Source organism: Puma concolor, chromosome B4 (genome assembly GCF_028749965.1).
Source record: "Puma concolor isolate L17-30 chromosome B4, mPumCon1.1.hap2, whole genome shotgun sequence".
In the NCBI taxonomy this organism is placed as follows: Eukaryota; Metazoa; Chordata; class Mammalia; order Carnivora; family Felidae; genus Puma; species Puma concolor.
In genome coordinates, this window is record NC_141673.1 from 78,001,886 (window position 1) to 78,017,307 (window position 15,422).

Genomic DNA, 15,422 nt, shown 5'->3' on the forward strand with positions numbered 1-15,422 from the left:
ACGAATGTCTACTCATACTATGTCTTTAGCAACCATCCCTTTAATTCTCATCACTGCCGCCTGGTTTTGCTCATACAGTATCTCAAACCCAGGCTAATCAAGAACTCCCATTTTGATGTGATTCTACTACTTTTTGGCTCTAACACACCTTGTATGCGGTTGTATAAGCAATCTTTCCAACTCTGCTTTGCCAAGATCATTCTACTTTCCATAGAAAGAAAACGTTTAACAGCCCTCCTTTCTTTTTTTAAATTTTTTAAAATGTTTATTTATTTTTGAGAGGGAGGAGAGAGCACACGTGTGTGAGTGCGGAGGGGCAGAGAGAGGAAGACACAGAATCTGAAGCAGGCTCCAGGTTCTGAGCTGTCAGCACAGAGCCTGATATGGGGCTCAAACCCACGAGACATGAGATCATGACCTAAGCCAAAGTCGGACACTTAACCGAATGAGTCACCCAGGTGCCCCAACAGTCCTCCTTTCACCAGTGGGATAACAGCCAGACTATGTATAATTCAGGGCTGTTCAAATCTCATCTCTACTCATTGTCTCAGACTTCTTTCCCATTGTATCTTTGCAGGCACCCTTCCCTCCAAACACATGAATCTAACCCACCATTATCCAAATGTGTCCATGGTCATTCCCAAACCTTTTTTCTTTCCATCCTCTCTGCATGGCATATATTCTTGCTTTATCTCTCTCAGTATTGAAGACATACTTTTTTTGGGGGGATGGGCTGCTGAATTTTTATTCCTTGTCCATGGAGCCTTCTTCAACTACCCAGAGCTCTTGAACTTGGTCCTATTAGAACTCATTTTCTATTTTATACATCTGTTTGTTGAGAAATTTCTACCTAGCTACTTTGCTGAAGTACCCTTTTCATTGTAGGCAAGTACGAAGCATAGTAAAGGTTTAGTAATAACTCTGCACCAAAGGAGAACAAAGCATATTTCAAACCAGTGCCTAGTTTGTGTAAAGGCTACATTTAAAACTGTGTATAAAATGCTATTATACTGTATAGCATGCTTCATCGTGTTCAACATATGAGGTTACCATGTTGCTTATTACAGTAGCACTGAAATGAAGTATTTTTATGTGAAGGCTTTAGGTAAAGTAACATAATACTGTTAAAATAATTTGTGGTCTCAAAAATACTGAAATAAAAACTATATTGTCATTAAATCCCGCAGCTAGCCAAGGTTTTGGTTAAACGATCAATTCAGGGTAAAGTACTAGCATTGTTGTCTGTCTGTTTGACATCTTTTCCCTCTATTTCTTAATGATATCCAGATTTGGTTAGTATATCTACCTTACTACTAGGTGGCCTTCCCTTTGGAGAAACTATCCTCATTCCCCAGATCAAAAGGTGGGTCTGAACTGGTGTAATAATCAAGAATATACAGTGATTGGTTCAAGAACCAATGAGACATGAGGGAATATGCACTAGGACTTTCTACTCTTAAGGAAGAGCCATAGAAAAAGAAATTTCTCTTCCATGCTCCATGTAAATAAGGGTACCTGTAGACTTGAGTGCTATGGGCAGCCACCCCATAACCACAGAGATGAAGTTAATAAACTTCCTTATTATTTAAGCCAGGTTGAGCGTTACTGGTGTTATTTGTGTTAGAAGCATCCTCATTAATATGGAAAACTGAAATACTATGAAACATGGGGTATATTCTGCACGACTGAAAAAGTCTCAAGTAATTTTTAAACAATTACTACTTATAGAGGAGAAAATAATGAGCTGAAAATGTGACTTCCAAACCTATAATAAGAGAACACAAATATGTAGTGAATATATAAGAAATATATCAACATTTCAGAGGAAGATAAATGTATATTCAACATACTCAAAAGAAATACTGACCTGCATCAATACTATAAGGCATTTGTGTTTTTGTAAGCCAGATTTATTGATATATGACTTACAGTAGTAAGGTTCACCCTTTTTTTTGGTGGATAGTTCTAAGTGTTTTGACAAATGATTAATATAATCATATCACTACCACAATGAAGATAAAGAACATTTCCACCAAAACTTAAGTCTCTATAGTCGGTCCCACCCCTCTCCTATTACCTGCTCCTGTTAATAATTAGATCTGTCCTTTTCCAGAAGGTTGTATAAATGGAATCACACAGTATGTGCCTTTTGAGTCTTGCTTCTTCCACTTCTCAAAATGCATTTGAGATACATCCATGATGTCATTAGTATTAGTGACTTGCTCTTTCCAAGACCTTTGTTTTATTCTAATAGTGGTACTGTATCTTTGTGACTCACTCACTTTCATATGTTCTGATTCTGGTTTTGACAAATACCTTTAAGGAAAACCATCCAGCAAAGTCTGTGCCATGATAAAATAATACATCCTTTATGAGTCAGAGAATTCATTAACCAACAAGTCAAACTGTCTATCATTGCCATGCAATGAAGTCACTCCTGAGGTCTTCCACATCCTACAGGATCTTAAATCAGAAGCTTATAATAAATGATCTTTTGCTGACTCTAAATCACACTTTAGCTGAATGTGGCAAATTGTGGGTATCCTGGTCATATTTTGCAAAATCCAAGGGAGAGACCAGCAGTTATTAGCAAAAGCTGTGTCCTTCCACACAGATGGTCTTCTAATGTTAGGTCCCTGACCTTGCCAAAACCAACACAAAGTTAAGCAAAAGTAAACTCGCTGACATTCGGTTTAATCACTTGCACACAGGTTTGTGAAAAGTTACTAAGGACTTTTGTGGTAGAGGTGAGGAAATCATGGATCCAAACAACAATGTTGCCATAAGAACAGCTAACGATTATTCACTGACTGCTTGTTATGCACCAGATGCTGTTACAATTATTTTATATAAATTGACTAATCTTTACAGTAATTCTATAAAATAGGTACATTATTCCTGTTTTATTGGCAGCACACACATACAACAAAATAAAATTTCAAGGCTTGGAAAGGCCAGGTGACTTGCTCTAAGTCACACGGTTGAAAGGTAACTGAATCAGATTCCAATCATCTAAGAGAGCCTGGGCTTTTAAGTCACTGGTCAGTAAATCTTTGGCTCTCGCTCAAACTCTTCTCTGCAACAAACAACAAGACTATAAAAAGTGCCTGCAAGGGTTTTCCCTTCCCAATTTTCTTTTGACTAACAAAATACAAGCTATCCACTTAAAAATGAAATGTGGTATCTACTCTGCATTTTAATGTATATAATCTTTCTCTAATATAAATTCTATTTATGGCAGGCTTTTCAGCATTTTAGTAATAATCATCAGGTAAATGGGGCGCCTGGGTGGCTCAGTTGGTTAAGCGTCCGACTTCAGCTCAGGTCATGAGCTCGCAGTTCGTGAGTTCAAGCCCCGCGTCGGGCTCTGTGCTGACAGCTTAGAGCCTGGAGCCTGCTTCAAATTCTATGTCTCCCTCTCTCTCTGCTCCTCCCCTGCTCATGCTCTGTCTCTCCTTCAAAAAATAAATAAAACAATAAATAAATAAAAACATAAAAAAATTAAAAAAATAATCATCAGGTATTGAAGATTCAGTCATATTTGATATAACGATATGATGGCTTCTAACTTTAAAAAAATTAGTTACTGAAACTCATCTATGAATTACATTTAAGGAGAAATACAGAATCTATCTGCATGCCAGGGGCTCTATTACTCTAGGAGATAGTTTTTTTTTTTTAAGGTTTGTTTATTTATTTTTGAGTGGGGGGAGAAGGGGCAGAGAGAGAGGGAGGGAGAGACCGAATCCCAAGCAGGATCTATGCTATCAGTACACAGCCCGATGCGGGGCTCGAGCTCACAAACCATGAGATCATGACCTGAGCCAAAAAGTTGGATGCTTCACTGACTGAGCCACCTAGGTGCCCCAAGACTTATGCTTAAATAACAGACAAAGTTGTTTTAAAATTGCTGGTACATTAGAGATGTAGGCTGGTATTTTTTTTAAATAAAAAGTTAAATAGGTAAAGTTAATGTTGTTTCTTATTATTTGCCACTTCAAAACTATGTAACTGCTACTTTTGTGCTTAGCACTTCACTAAGTCATATATTCTTGTGATTCTTTGGAAAATAGTAATGGCTACACAATATTGATTTAATAAACAATCCTATTTGCCTCTACTGGAACCTAATACACAGGCTTGACTCTTTAAAAACAATCATAAATATGCTATTACAAAAGCATCTTACCTTTGATATTCCTCTATAATATAAAGATTTTTTTCACTTGTAAATGACACTATGTTCCTATGTTGAAAGCTGATTCTCAGAATATTGCCTCAAATAAAGATGCAATAGAGTACATCTGAACTATTGAAACTGAAAAGATAAAATACACACTTCTTACAGTAAGAGATTACACAATTTACTTTTCTCTGCTTCTTACACTTGCTTAATGCACTTCCTAGGTTAGGACTGTGCACCTTCACACCCCCAGTGACCTTCCAGTAGAGAGCTGCTCCATTCTCACTAGGCTAGATTCAGCCTGGTCATTAGTCAGTGTGCCTGCTGGCTCATGAATGTGCTACACTGTCAGTTCTGCCTCCTCATTTACAGATGTCACCAGCTCCTACGGCTCTTTTCAGACCTTTTGGCACGACTCTTCCATATGGCAGGAGCCCCAGACAAAGAGCCCCCACGGCAGCTCACAGACTTCGTTTATTGGATAGGCAGAAAATGCTCATGTGGAGCCAGAGATTCATTCTTCAAAATCTTAGTACCATACGCACTGCCACATGTCTCAGAACCACCAAGCAGGGGAGCAGACATTTTGGAAAGAACTTCATAAAGGTTAATAAACAATTAGAGTTTCCTACAAGATGCTTTAAGGGCAAAAGCTTCAATTACATAAAAATGAACCAGATACCCACATCATGCTTTATTACTCTTCAACTATGCTATTTAACTTTTCAGTACATGTTCTCATGATTTCATTTTAATCAGGAAGAATTTTTTTTCTAAAAACATGGAATCAAAACTACGAAAAGTTCTTATAGTTTTTTTCATATATTCATTACGGGTTATATTTAAAGTAATATAAGTTATTGGGTTTCTTGGTCCTGGGAGTTTCTACCTATATTTGCTACCAATTAATTAAACTCTACCCTGCAGATGGAAGATGTAGCTTTATATGAATACACATGTTTCTGCTTTCCCTGAAGTCCATTCTTTCATAACAAGATGAGTCAACTTAGGAAATTAACACTTGATTCTCTACTACAATTCATGAGCTGTATGAAAATTTTGATATGTCATTTTTAATGTCTTCCATGTGGCTCCAGGTGATAATTTAAAATTAGATCACAATAATATTTGAATGTTACATAACTGTCCTATCATCTCAAAAAGCATCTTAAAATCTCTAACTTGTGTCAGACACCTTCATTCCAATAATCCATAATTCTATAGAGTTCTATAGATCCTTTCTTATTAATACTAAGGAACAGGGAAATCAAGGGAAGGTATCACAAGTGAGCGATAGTGACAACCCTATTTATTGAGTACTTACTGTGTGCTAAGCACTAGCATGTGTTTCACATGAATTAGCTAATGGAATCCTCATAATACTCCTGGGAAGCAGGCATCATTATCCTTTCACTTTATAGATGAGGAAGTAGTGTCTTAATGAGGATGGGTAACCTGCCCCAAATCATATAGCTAAGTAAGTGACTCAGCCAGGATTCAAATCTAGGTCTGTGAAAATAAAGTTCGTGCTCTGTCACAGCCTCGTAAGGAAGAGAACTCCCTGGGGATTTGCAGGACAAGAAAATGGAAAGGTAAGGGAATAAAACACAGATTTTGTGTTCAATGAAGATCATGTAATAATGCCATAATGAAGGCCATATGTTCTCAGGGAAGATTTGTAATCAGCAAGTAATTTATCACCAGGTTCACATTATAGGAAAAAGAATACCCACTACGACCCATGCACATTATTCCTTTGCCAGGGCTTCATTATAGAGTATCACAAGAATAAATAGTCTATTACCTTAGCATGATCCTTCAGGAAGCTTTGGGAGCAAAGTCCAAGCCTACTTTCTTTCTTTCTTTTTTTTTTTTTTTTTTTTAAGATTTTATTTTTAAGTAATCCCTATACCTAATGTGGAGCTGGAACTCACAACCCCAAGATCCAAAGTCACACGCTCTACTGCCTGAGCCAGCCAGGCACCCCCAAAACCTACTTTTGACCCAGCGACAATGTTTTTCCAATCCGATGTCCTCTATTCTATTTATTTAATTCTAAACAGGAGAACAGGTGACTGAGAGTTTAATCTGAAGGTTTACATTCTATCTTTTTGAGATAGGGTGGGAAAAGGGCAAAATAGAGCTCACACTGAGAAGGACAATTTAGTTACTTGCACAAGATCAGACAGGAAGTAAGTGGTAGCAAAGAGAGAACTCTGTTCTTCTTATATCCAATTTAGTATACATTAAATTGTCTTTTGCCTTTTGCAGAAATTAAAGATCATGCATCAGGAAGAATATATGCTCACAATCAATAAATGAATTAACCTATCTCAAATCTAGGCAGAGCATCAAAGTAATTAGGTCACTTATAAATATTTCTGATGATAATTCCCTGGAGTTAAAACCTTATGCATATAAATGAGTGCATTATGTGCTAATAACCTATGGGCCTCAGAGGAGAGAAACAAACAAAATATAAGAAACCTGTGTTAAAAAGGAAGAGTCAGCCAAAATGCCCTCTGTGCCTCCCACAAAGGAGCATCTCACTTTAAAACAAACTGGTAGGTGCTGGGACACTCACTTGGCAGGATATACTAAACTCTGGATCTATTAAGGGACATTTCAGGTCATGTGTCTGTTTCCCTTGAATTACAAATGAGGAAACAGGATTTTACTTTTATGCTTACTTAACATATATATAGCTCACATTACGTTTTAAGGCACTGTTCTAAATCCTCTACAACGATTTGATGATCTATATGCCTTGTAATAACCTTGTGAGGTAGGTTCTTATTTCCATGTTGCAGATGAAGAAAACTAAGCTACAGAGAGCGTTAAGTGACCTGCTCGAGGTCCTACAACTGTAAGTGGCTAACCTGGGCTACAAACCTAGAGACTCTGGTCCTTGAGCCTGTCTTCTTGACTGGTTATTGTATATTGCTCTTTTTATTTTTATTTTATTTTTAAGCCACATATGATGACTGCTGTGTTTTTAAGATCTGACCTTTCCATTTCTCTCACACCCATGCCAAACAGCATCGTTAATATGCATCCTGACCTCCACGCACCTCACTTTCCCAAATCTCCTGGTTCATGTCAACATTCTGTTAAGCCCCACCACTGACTGTTATCTTCTTGTTCTCTTGGCACTGTTGACTCGCAGACCGCGGCTCACTCCCACTGCCAGTTCCATCTTCTCCTTCTTGAGTTCCAGGTCACTCAGCAACGCTGGGGAGACTGCTGATTGTGCCCACTACCCTTGACCTTGGCCCTCAGAATCTTAGTCACAAGTCACCACAAGGGCTTTCTCCACTGTCCTCAAGCTCCAAGCCCCACCCCTTGAGGCTGTACCTCTTTCTCTGAGTTCCAGACTCCCTGACTTCTCAATTTATGCTAACGGGGAATTCATCCTCTTAGCCTTGCTCTGAATCTTGATTTAATCTTTGAGTTCCCTTTTTCCCTTGCCTCAAGATATCTTATGTAATGATCATTTGTCTCAATCCTGTTTCAGCTGTTTCCTCTTTTATTTTCTGCAGTGCCTTGCACATAGTGTATGTGCAATATAAACGTAGTCTGTTTAATTTGATTACCCAGGTTCTCTGAGCTAGTTTGCTATGATGTCCAATCCTCATAAGCTCACCAATAATCCTATGTCCCCCTCCCCCAAACCCTGTGATTCTCATAACATTGCTCTCTTTTCTTTTTCCTCTCATACAGCTATGTTCCCCTTTTGATTCTGTTTGTGCTCTCCAGGGCTCAGTCTTTGCCCTTCTTCCTGTTCCTGCACATTCTATTTTGGCAGTATTAATCACACCCTTATGTACATCCTCTTACATTCTTACCCTCTTTCCTGAGCTCCAGACCCACATTTCCACTTGCTAATTAATAGCTGCAAATGGATGTCCTGCAGGTGTCATAAACTCAGTAGTACAAAACTAACCTAATTAGCAAGTCTACTCCTTCCCATCATTCCAAACACAATTGCTTTCCTTCCTGTCTTCCACCTCAATTATTAACATGTTAGGAAACCAAGGCCTAGCAAATTATGTTAAAATACCATGTCCGAGGTCACTTAGCTGGTATGTGATGAAGATTGGGTTTGAAGTCATCTCTTTTAATTCTAATGTCTTTATCCTTAATCAATACACCATAAAACCTCCAGAGTATTCATTTTTTGAGTTTTATTTGAGTGCGGGAGGAGCAGAGAGAGAGGGAGAGAGAGCGCAAATTCCAAACAAGGGGGGCTCAAACTTACGAACCATGAGATCATGACCTGAGCCAAAGTCAGACTCTTAACCAACTGAGCCACCCAGGCGCCTCCAGAGTTTCCATTTTTGTCTTAGACATCTTCATGAGGACAATCCACACATCTTTCAACTTCTGTATGTCTAAACCTATTTTTTTTTCCCTCCAAATATGCCACTCCTTGTATTCTCTTGTAGTTCAGTAGGTGATACACCAACGGACACTTCACCCAAGCTAGGAGTTGAACATGACTCATTCCCTACCTCCATCAGAAGGTCCTTAGAAACCTCTCTTCCTTGTCCTAACCTTCTGCTGCATCTGTCCAGGACCTCATCCTCTCACACCTGGATTATTGTAGTTGCTTGCAAACTCCGCTCCATCTGTTTTCCTTTTATCTGACTCATTTTTTCTAAAACCCACAGATGTATAATCATGTCACTTCCATGCTTTAATTAAATGCCTCTGAGGCCACACAGTATTTGGCTTATGGAAAATTTGAAATAACACAGGAAAGCACCTATGTTTAATCCTACAAAACAGGATGCAGAATGACCATACATTAGGCTACTGAAATTGTTTTCTCCCAAAAATCAGCTCAGAAAAAAATAAGTTGGAATGCTAAATATCAAAGCAGCTCTCTCTGGGGTAGTAGAACTATGAGTGATTTGTATTCTCTATGCTTTGCTGCATTTTCTTTATTACCTATGAGGATTGTTCATTGTTTTCAGGGGAGAAAAGATACAGGTTAGGCATACAAACCGCCTGCAATTTGTCCCTAGCTTACGTTTTCTTTTTAAGCCTATCCTATTCTCACACTCAATTCTTTGGCCCTCTGGCCTCGTATTATGAGGCCAGGAGTACCCACAAATATGACATCTATCCACTTGCCACTGCTTGTTTCCTATACTCTGCCTCTGCCTAGATAGAGCCACTCCTCCCTGCCTAACCCCATTCCCATCTATTCTGAACCAACCAGCAACCTCTCCTACTTTTCTTCAAGCTAAATTCAACTGCTTCTCAGGAGCCTGCCCCTCAATCAGCCCTTCCCCAGGCTCAGGTCATTCCTCGTCTGTGTTTTTGAAGTATGTGTTTATTGCACCATATCATGGTGATTTTTCTCTTATCTCTCTCCCCTGGGTAGACCAAGGCTTTGAAGGCAGGACGTGTACTCTTCACATCCTAGGTGTTTCTGGCACTTAGGACAGTAAGCCTGGCACAATGAGTTTGCAAATGGAACAGGTGTTTTTTTCAGATACAGGCTCTCTGAGGTTCATTTTTTCTCACCTCGCTTTCTTATACCTTTCCAATAGACTAAATGGAGTCGCCACAAAATAAAGAACTTTCCAAATTCACCATTCAGTTCTAAGTGAATAAGAAAAGCAATCCTCATATGGACTATCCATATGGTTAGTGGGACACCTTTTCTGTTATTCTACACATTGTTTTAAAACTCCAACAACTTCAGTGAGAACTTTCACTGTAATACTAGCAACAACAAAGACTGATTAGTGAAGCTGGATAATTCCTTTGCTTCTGCTGTCTTTCATATTCTTGGAATGAAAGCTGAGCTGGCAAGGGAAGAAATAGCTAAGAGTAACTTACTATGTGCCTTCAGGTCTAAGATGATCTCAACAGTTGTCGCCCCAACCTTTACTTTTTTAAAAAGTGAAAAAAAAAGAAATTCAAAGCCTTACAGAAAAAGAACTTATAGCCCACCACAAGAAAGTGACAGCCAAGGTAAACATTATGTTTTAACTGCCAGAAAACTCTGATACCTCACATTACATCCTGCAAAATCAACAGTGTTAAGAGTTACAATTAAGTAAAATTAAAGGAGAAAAGGAAAAGTGACTTAACTTGGATTGCAGCATTGACATTCTACTTGCAATACTTCTGAATTTGATTCTCTGTCATTCTTTTCCTTAAGAGATGATTATCTTAATTTCTTTTGTGAGGGGCAGAGGGAGAAAGGGAGAAACAGAGAGAGAGAGAGACAGAGAGACAGGGGGAGAGAGAGAGAGAATCTTAAGCAGGCTCCATGCTCAGCATGGAGTTCAACTTGGGGCTCGATCCCACAACCTTGGGATCATGACCTGAGCAGAAATCAAGAGTTGGGTTGGATGCTCAACCAACTAAGCCACCCAAGTGCTCCTGTCTTCTTAATTTTTATTTGAGTATGTTCAAAGGTTATAAACTCTCAAAGATTATGTTAAAATATAAAATGGTAATTAAAAAAAAAAACTAGAAAGAAAATTTAAGTTTTTAAACAAAAATGTTTCTATAAATATCAATTCTCCATCAGTTCTATCAAATCTCTATCTTCATTAATTCCTCACTTTATTATACAATTTCTTTCATTTTTCATGAAATGAATGATTAACTTAAAATGTTTCTGTAATATTCTTGATAAAACTATTACTAAATTTAAGTACATTGCTTCTTTGAGTTTATGCTGCCAACAGATATGTAATTTCTATCAACTTTAGTCTTTAAAAGGTCACATCTATGTGTTTATATTTGGTCTACAATATGAAATATAGAGGAAGGAAACACTGAATAAATCTCAGAAAGATCTATGAACACTACCTGTTAAAGTACATCTTGGATACTAACAGGCTCATGAAAACTATAAAGAGAGGTGTTTATTATGTGGCATAATCAACGACTGCATTCCACATTAGTGCATTTCTAATGAAACTTACCCACTGAAGCACACAGATCTGAGGGGAAAAAAAAAAATAACCATTTCAAACGAAATTCATTCTAAAATGTACTGATTGACCCATTTACCTGAGTCTCTTAATATAGTTTAAGCTATTTTTGATAACCCAAATTCATCATGCCAAATACTATTATAATACTGTCCACACCCTGCCCACTGTGCCCTCAGGTAGGCATGCCTGCACAGGCACACATGATATTCTTCTGCCCCTACCTTCCCTGTCATGTACAGGTTTTAAGGTTTCCTTATAACATATCCCCTTTAGTAGATTTCAGTTTTTTAATCTCATGTTATACATATCTAACTTTAATTTAAAGACACTGATAACACCTTGTGGGTAAGAGCTAAAGGTGTCACAAAGTACTCACAATTTTCCTTTAGTTCAGAGGTTTAAAAAAACAACAATCTGCCTACTTTGAGGTGTCTGGCTATATTTTAGATCACTGATACTGCAAAAGTTTAAATATTGGAAAAGTGTAGCTTTGCTCAAGTATGGTAGGGACAAGAGTTTCAATGAGGTAGGTATTCTTTATCTTTTATATGGTAAATGTAACAGTATTCTATATTCACCACTGAAGTGATTCTTGGTCACAATACATTAGATATCAGTGAAAGTTACACAAGCTGAGACAATTTTCAAATAAGTTTTCATTATTAATAATACCTGTTCAAGAACTAATTTAATGTCGGGACACCTGGGTGGCTCAGTCGGTTAAGTGTCCAACTTCGGCTCATGTCATTATCTCACAGTTCATGAGTTCAAGCCCCATGCTGGCTCTGTGCTGACAGCTCAGAGCCTGGAGCCTCCTTCAGACTCTGTGTCTCCCTCTCTCTCTCCGCCCTTCCCCCACTCATTCATTCGTTCTGTGTCTCAAAAATAAACATTAAAAAATTAAAAAAAGAGATCTAGTTTAATGTGTATCTACTTTCCTGAACTATCTTTGTGATTCTATTCTGCTCCTACCCCTCCATCCCCCAATCCCTCCTGCTCTCATTCTTGGTGGGCATTTAAGAAATACTCATTAAATTTAATACTGGTTATGGGCGCCTAGGTGGCTCTGTGGGTTAGGTGACCGACTTCAGCTCAGGTCATGATCTCACAGTTTGTGGGTTCAAGACCCACTTCGGGCTCTGTGCTGACAGCTCAGAGCCTGGAGCCTGCTTCAGATTCTGGGTCTCCCCCTCACTCTGCCCCTCCCTGGCTCGCACTCTGCCTCTCTCTCTCTCTCTCCTTCAAAAGTAAATGATAAACATTAAAAAAAATTAATACTCGTTCAAATGAAACTTATTTAAGACTTCTGATTTAAGTCTCTACATCGAATTATATAGAGACTGAAGTAATTTTTTTCAGTTGTCTGCAGAGTGAAATTCAAAGTATTCCATAGTATCTTAGACGTTCAACACACCAGACAGTTCAAGAAGCAGCTGACAATATGGGGGGGATGGCTATACTAACAAAGAAATATACCTATTAAAAACAGCATAGAATTATTATGACATTATCACTGAAAAGGGCCTTAAGATCACATCCAGTTTATATCCTTTAACTAAAGGCACAAATAATTTAATTGATTTGTTTGAGGTCATATCACTAGTTAGTGGACAAGTCAGAAGAAGCATCAAGATTTCCTGGTTCCAATGGTTCCACTATATACTATTTTTTTTTTTAACATTTCTTTTTGTTTGTTTTTAACTGTGGCAAAATATATATAACATAAAATTTACCACCTTAACATTACTAATATTTATGTTTGCATATTTGAACCAATGCAATATAACAGACACCAGAGCAGCAAAGGAGAACATATTATCACCACATATATATTAAATCCTAATGCTCCCCTTTAGATGAGAGACACATGTAGTGTTTGTAGCAATAGCTCTGCAGAGAAGATGTCATTTTTCTTCCCACACATAGCATGTGCCATCTACTACTTACATTCCCACTTAGGAGAAAGGCCAGCTGTACTAGTGCGTTCCGCTAGTTTAATAAGAAAGCCCTATTAATTCTTTCCCAAGCCAAATAAGACTCATCAATGAGAATGTACAGACAATAATATAGAACAGGAAAAAAAAAAGTAGTACCCAGCAACCACAGGCATTACCAATCAAAATATTAATAAGAATAGTTCTTACTGTTTTATAAATGCTTGCTGGTGGCATCATTCCAACTATAAAAGGACAAATGAGGAGTCTTGAGTTCTCGATTCTACCCTTCTCTTCTGTTCACCATGGTTCAAGCACAGAGACACTAAAATCTATGACCACATCAAGATGTAGTGAAGAGATTCATTTTGCAATGTCCTGTTTCTTTACTGTTTCAGATAATGTTACCAAGTATGACTCACTTTTCTCCCACCCACTTCCTTATTTAAACTTTCCCTGCTTGAGAGTCAGCATTTAAAATTAATTCACTAACTGGAAGAAAATAAGCCACTGGCTTTTTGTCTATTTGGGATCTTTTTCAGGGTTGGTGAAAACTGTACCATACTGTGGATTTCATTTTAGTTAAAGTTCTAAAAACATCAATCAATCACTTTTTACTCTGATATTTTACTATCAGTCAGTCCTTTTGAATTTCTGCCTAATGTTAATGCCACTTAAGGCACAGCACCATAAACAATCCTAAATAGAGGGGCACCTGGGTGGCTCAGTCAGGTGAGTGTCCAACTCTGGATTTCAGCTCGGGTCATGATCTTGCATTTCGTGGGTTCAAGTCCCATGTTGGGCTCTGTGCTGACAGTGTGGAATCTGCTTGGGATTCTCTCTCCCTCTCTCTACCCCTTTCCCTGCTTGTGCATGCACTCTCTCTCTCTCTCTCTCTCAAAAATAAATAAACATTAAAAAAAATTTTTTTAAATGTTTATTTTTGAGAGAGAGCGCACAAGAGCACGTGCGGGCAAAGGTGGGGCAGAGAGAGGGAGATACAGAATCTGAAACAGGTTCCAGGCTCCGAGCAGTCAGCAGAGAGCTGGATGCGGGGCCCGAACTCATGGACCGTGAGATCATGACCTGAGCTCAAGTTGGACACTTAACCTGAGACACCCAGGTGTCCTAAAATTAATAAACTTTAAAAAATCCTAAATATTAGATTTAGGACTTGGATTTGTCATTTACAGATTTTCCTATGATTGTCAAATTTTCAATTCTCAACTCTCCCACACAGATTGTTATTTATAATCAAAAAGAGACTGAGCAATGGGAACTTTTTTTGTCCTTGGAGACAAAAACAAACTTTCTATTCTAGGGAACTGTATGATGATGCTTATAGTGCACCTTTGACCCAAGAAATTCCAAGTACTGTGTAAAGGCCATATTTATTAATCTCTTCAAAGCACTATATTGACATGAATAAAGAATACAAATGAGGGGCGCCTGGGTGGCGCAGTCGGTTAAGCGTCCGACTTCAGCCAGGTCACGATCTCGCGGTCCGTGAGTTCGAGCCCTGCGTCGGGCTCTGGGCTGATGGCTCAGAGCCTGGAGCCTGTTTCCGATTCTGTGTCTCCCTCTCTCTCTGCCCCTCCCCCGTTCATGCTCTGTCTCTCTCTGTCCCAAAAATGAATAAACGTTGAAAAAAAAAAAAAAAAAAGAATACAAATGCAATGCTCTTGTTATAAGAATTGTATCAAAGCTTCTGCTATAGCACAAGTAAATTATGAATGTATCTCACCAGCAAATCAGCTCCTTGTAAGCTTAGATTTTGCACACAGGCAGAAATGCCATTCAAGCAGTTCACTGAACTGCAGCCCTCTTTAGAAAGGATGTGAACTTCCATTTTGCCACAGCCTCACCTCTCTCTAGTACATTACTCATGGATGCCGTATTCATTGACATTTCCTGCATTCAGGCACTTAAGTTTGTGATTTCTTGCATCAGGGACACAGTACTGGTCTGTGAGTCAGAACACCAAGAGGTCCAGGCTATTGTTGTGACCCCAGAGAATCACATCAACTTTCTGGAAGTGATTTCTAGAACTGTTTCTACTTCTATAAATGAATTGCTGAACTAAGATGATCTTTTTTTTTTTTTTTTTTTTTTTTTTTTTTTTTTTTTTTAATTTTTTTTCAACGTTTATTTATTTTTGGGACAGAGAGAGACAGAGCATGAACGGGGGAAGGGCAGAGAGAGAGGGAGACACAGAATCGGAAACAGGCTCCAGGCTCTGAGCCATCAGCCCAGAGCCCGACGCGGGGCTCGAACTCACGGACCGCGAGATCGTGACCTGGCTGAAGTCGGACGCTTAACCGACTGCGCCACCCAGGCGCCCCC

At 38.6% G+C, this 15,422-nt stretch overlaps 1 protein-coding gene across 13 annotated transcripts in view; it reads right to left on the minus strand.

The window, feature by feature from the left end:
* Window positions 1-15,422, minus strand: part of FGD4 (FYVE, RhoGEF and PH domain containing 4) — a 243,681-nt gene that overhangs the window by 69,915 nt on the left and 158,344 nt on the right. The window contains exon 1 of one of the 13 annotated variants that reach the window (XM_086713685.1): window positions 13,290-13,933. The exons of the other annotated variants lie outside the window; for them this stretch is intronic. Within the exon in view, the coding sequence (XP_086569811.1) occupies window positions 13,290-13,319 (30 nt within the window). The 5' untranslated portion in view covers window positions 13,320-13,933. Of the gene's footprint in view, window positions 1-13,289; window positions 13,934-15,422 lie in introns of those variants that run through there. 13 annotated transcript variants of the gene reach the window in all.